We start from the raw sequence: 2,779 nt of genomic DNA, 5'->3' as shown, positions 1-2,779 counted from the left end.
CGCATATTATGCACAGCCGCGCTTGCCCTTGCTTTATTTACCCGGGACCGTGGTAGAAAGGTAGATAAAAGCAGACTTGGGGGGATAGAAGGCTCAGGACGACTGTATGGTTCGGTCGCGTTTCGGCGCTCGGCAAAATGGGCTTACACCCTTCCCAGATGTCGTCTTGAAGCTGTTTGAAGTGGAGCTTGTTGATTTTGTCTGGATGGTCTCGTGTGATGTGTATATTCTGCATGCAAAGAATAAAGGCGAGTGAGTTTAGCGAAAATAAAGACAATTAAAAGAAGGAAAGGACGATGTCCGTATCCATTCCCTGCAGATCTCGCGACCATTTCTTGCAGCCTGGTTTCGTAGGCCGTGCCGGCTCTTGTTTTCCCGAATGTCTGTTGTTCAAAAGCTATTAGTTGGCATACAGCAAGGCGCGCACCCTTGTTCCTCTGATGATAGGCCAGCCGGCCTTCCGTCTTGTATATCGTAGCTTTCATGGGTGGCATGTTGCCTCTTTTGTCGAGTCATGCGGAAGCACACATTGAGAAGTGGATATCGACTCTGGACAGTCGGTATCAGGCTGATGATGCTGCCAGAGACCAGACAACGGTACTTGGTCTTTTTCTGTGTGGCTGTTTCGGCCCTGTTTTCCATGGTGGCATGGCGATATGCCTTGCAGTTTGCAGTTGTGAGGCGCCGTTTTCTGAATTTCTATTCTTGTTCGCTTCAAAGCCAGAACTGGCTATTTTCTGGAGGTCGTCGAAAACATATTTTCTTTGCGCCATGTGTACTATCTGGTCGTGTGCAAATCAAAGACAAATATTCGGCGTTGCATGTCTTGGCCCCTGTCCACTTGCCAGGGACCTGCTCACGGGAGTTTGAGAGTCTAGAGCGAGTGGTCGGGAACTTGCTGTAACGTCTATCAAGGCGTCATGTCGCTAGATGTCGCCTTGGTCCTTATTTCTGACTGGACACACACCGCAGCCTGTTAAGGATGACCGAAAAACGGAGCTACAAAGAGCTACACGTCTTGTGCTGCAACATTAACGACATGTAGCAAGACGTGGAGATGAACAAGACGCCTAACCGTCTTCACCTGCTGCATACTTCGTATGCAGTGCACCGTGCTGCGTTTTGCGTGGGGGTCCGGACACCGACTTGTTCGCCGTCATCTGACACGGGGAAGCTACATGGGCCACCCCATGCAACCGATCCACTTTCTCCGTTACGACGAAGCCGAGTCCTTGAAGCTACGGCAAAAAGAATGGGCGATGCGATGCTCGTTTGGCGTGGCCGATGGGAGCTCCAGAATGTTGAACACGGCGAGGCAGAAACACGAGTAGCAACGCACTTGACTGTACGTGTTGTTGGCCGTGAGCCGAGACTACCATCGAGGCAGCTAGGCTGGAATCTTGGTGCTCGATTGCTTGCAAGACTTGACAACTGGAACACTCGACGAACTGGTCGGGCCTTGCGGCCAGAGTTGTAAGCGAGGTTTAGCTGCGTGCATGCGGGCATATTGCAGTTGCAGATGATAGTGCACCATCCCCACCTTCATTACTGGCGGCAAACCTATGCCGAGTGCAAGTGAGCTGCGGCCCGAACTTAGGCGGTGAAAGTCGGGTGGGTTCTTGGTCGACGGGCCGCGTTCTGTATGCTTTGTTTGCTTTGACAGTTTGCATTCTTTTCCCCTTTTCGAAAGCATTGCCAAGATACAGAGCAAAATGTTCTGAATCCCAAGCTGTTCCGTTCCTTCCTGCCTCGTAGAACCGCAACTGCTTTATTGCCTTACCCTTGCGTTCGCTCTTACCCCACCTCTTGCGCCTCCGTGCAAAGCTCCTCGAGACAAGGAAGTCGCGACTAAGAAAGGCCGACTTCGGTGCCGGAAGAATACACGAGCGGGCAGCCTGCACCAACAGCAATGTATGTTCGTGTCTGTTGCCAGTGACGCCATTATGGCGAGTGCTTTGGGCTTTGGCGTCCTGTGGCTACCTTTCGCGACTGCTGACATGAAAGGAACACCTTCCGCAACTGGCGCACCTTCCCCGTTGACCATAACTCGAGCGGCTAGCGGCCATGTTACGTACTGCACCTCCGAATAGAGTGGGGACCTTTGACGACGCAAGTCCACTGTTTCTTTAAACTTTCGTTCATTGTCACGCATTTCCTCTTTCTTTCCTATTTCTTCGACGTCCTTCCTCACGCTCGTTATGGAAACAGTTGCAGCTCTCCATTGATTTGGTCAACCCGGGGTTCTTCTGCTGGTTTGTGATTTGGCTCTTGCCTCAATTAAGCAGCCTCGACCGAGCTTCGCTGATCGGTCGCTCTTGTCACACCTCGGCGCCTTCGTTACGCGCACTTCGGATTTACATGGACGTTCTTTCCTAACATCGTCACTTTAACGCCAACGCTCTTTCCACGCTTTCGACGCACTCCTTCCGCAACTGACACACACAGCTCACATTGTGTACGTCTTGGAGTATCTGCGGCAAATTTCGGAGTGGTTTCTCGATCTCGGCCGACGTCGAGTCGCTTTCCAAGGTTTTCAGGCCGTCCTCGGCGTATCGGTCTTTGCGCCGGTGCTTAACCTCCTGCCCCCGGCTTCCGTCTCCGAGGGGCCATGTCGTCATCTCCACATTGGGCAGACCATATTTGGCCCTGTTATTCATGCTGCCGTCAGATTTGGGTGCGTATTGAACCGAAGCAGTCCTCCGGTGCTCGACCGTGCCTTCCTGGCGCGGCAAGACGTCGCGCACCTGGTTTCACACGCCCGACGTTTTCGGAATGTGCG

General features: G+C 52.6%; 1 protein-coding gene across 1 annotated transcript; it reads left to right on the top strand.

Annotated features, from left to right (window-relative positions):
• Nucleotides 1-1,252: 1,252 nt before the first annotated feature.
• Nucleotides 1,253-1,477, top strand: SPSK_02888 (uncharacterized protein; the record flags this gene model as incomplete). Its single annotated transcript, XM_016729749.1, has 1 exon — nt 1,253-1,477. The coding sequence occupies one exon, from the start codon at nt 1,253-1,255 to the stop codon at nt 1,475-1,477; it is 225 nt and encodes a 74-aa protein (XP_016589181.1).
• Between the last annotated feature and the right edge of the window lie 1,302 nt (nt 1,478-2,779).

The sequence above is a fragment of the Sporothrix schenckii genome, assembly GCF_000961545.1.
Source record: "Sporothrix schenckii 1099-18 chromosome Unknown Cont43, whole genome shotgun sequence".
NCBI lineage: Eukaryota > Fungi > Ascomycota > Sordariomycetes > Ophiostomatales > Ophiostomataceae > Sporothrix > Sporothrix schenckii.
The sequence above is the reverse complement of the archived record's forward strand: the minus strand, read 5'-3'. Positions and strand labels throughout refer to the sequence as shown.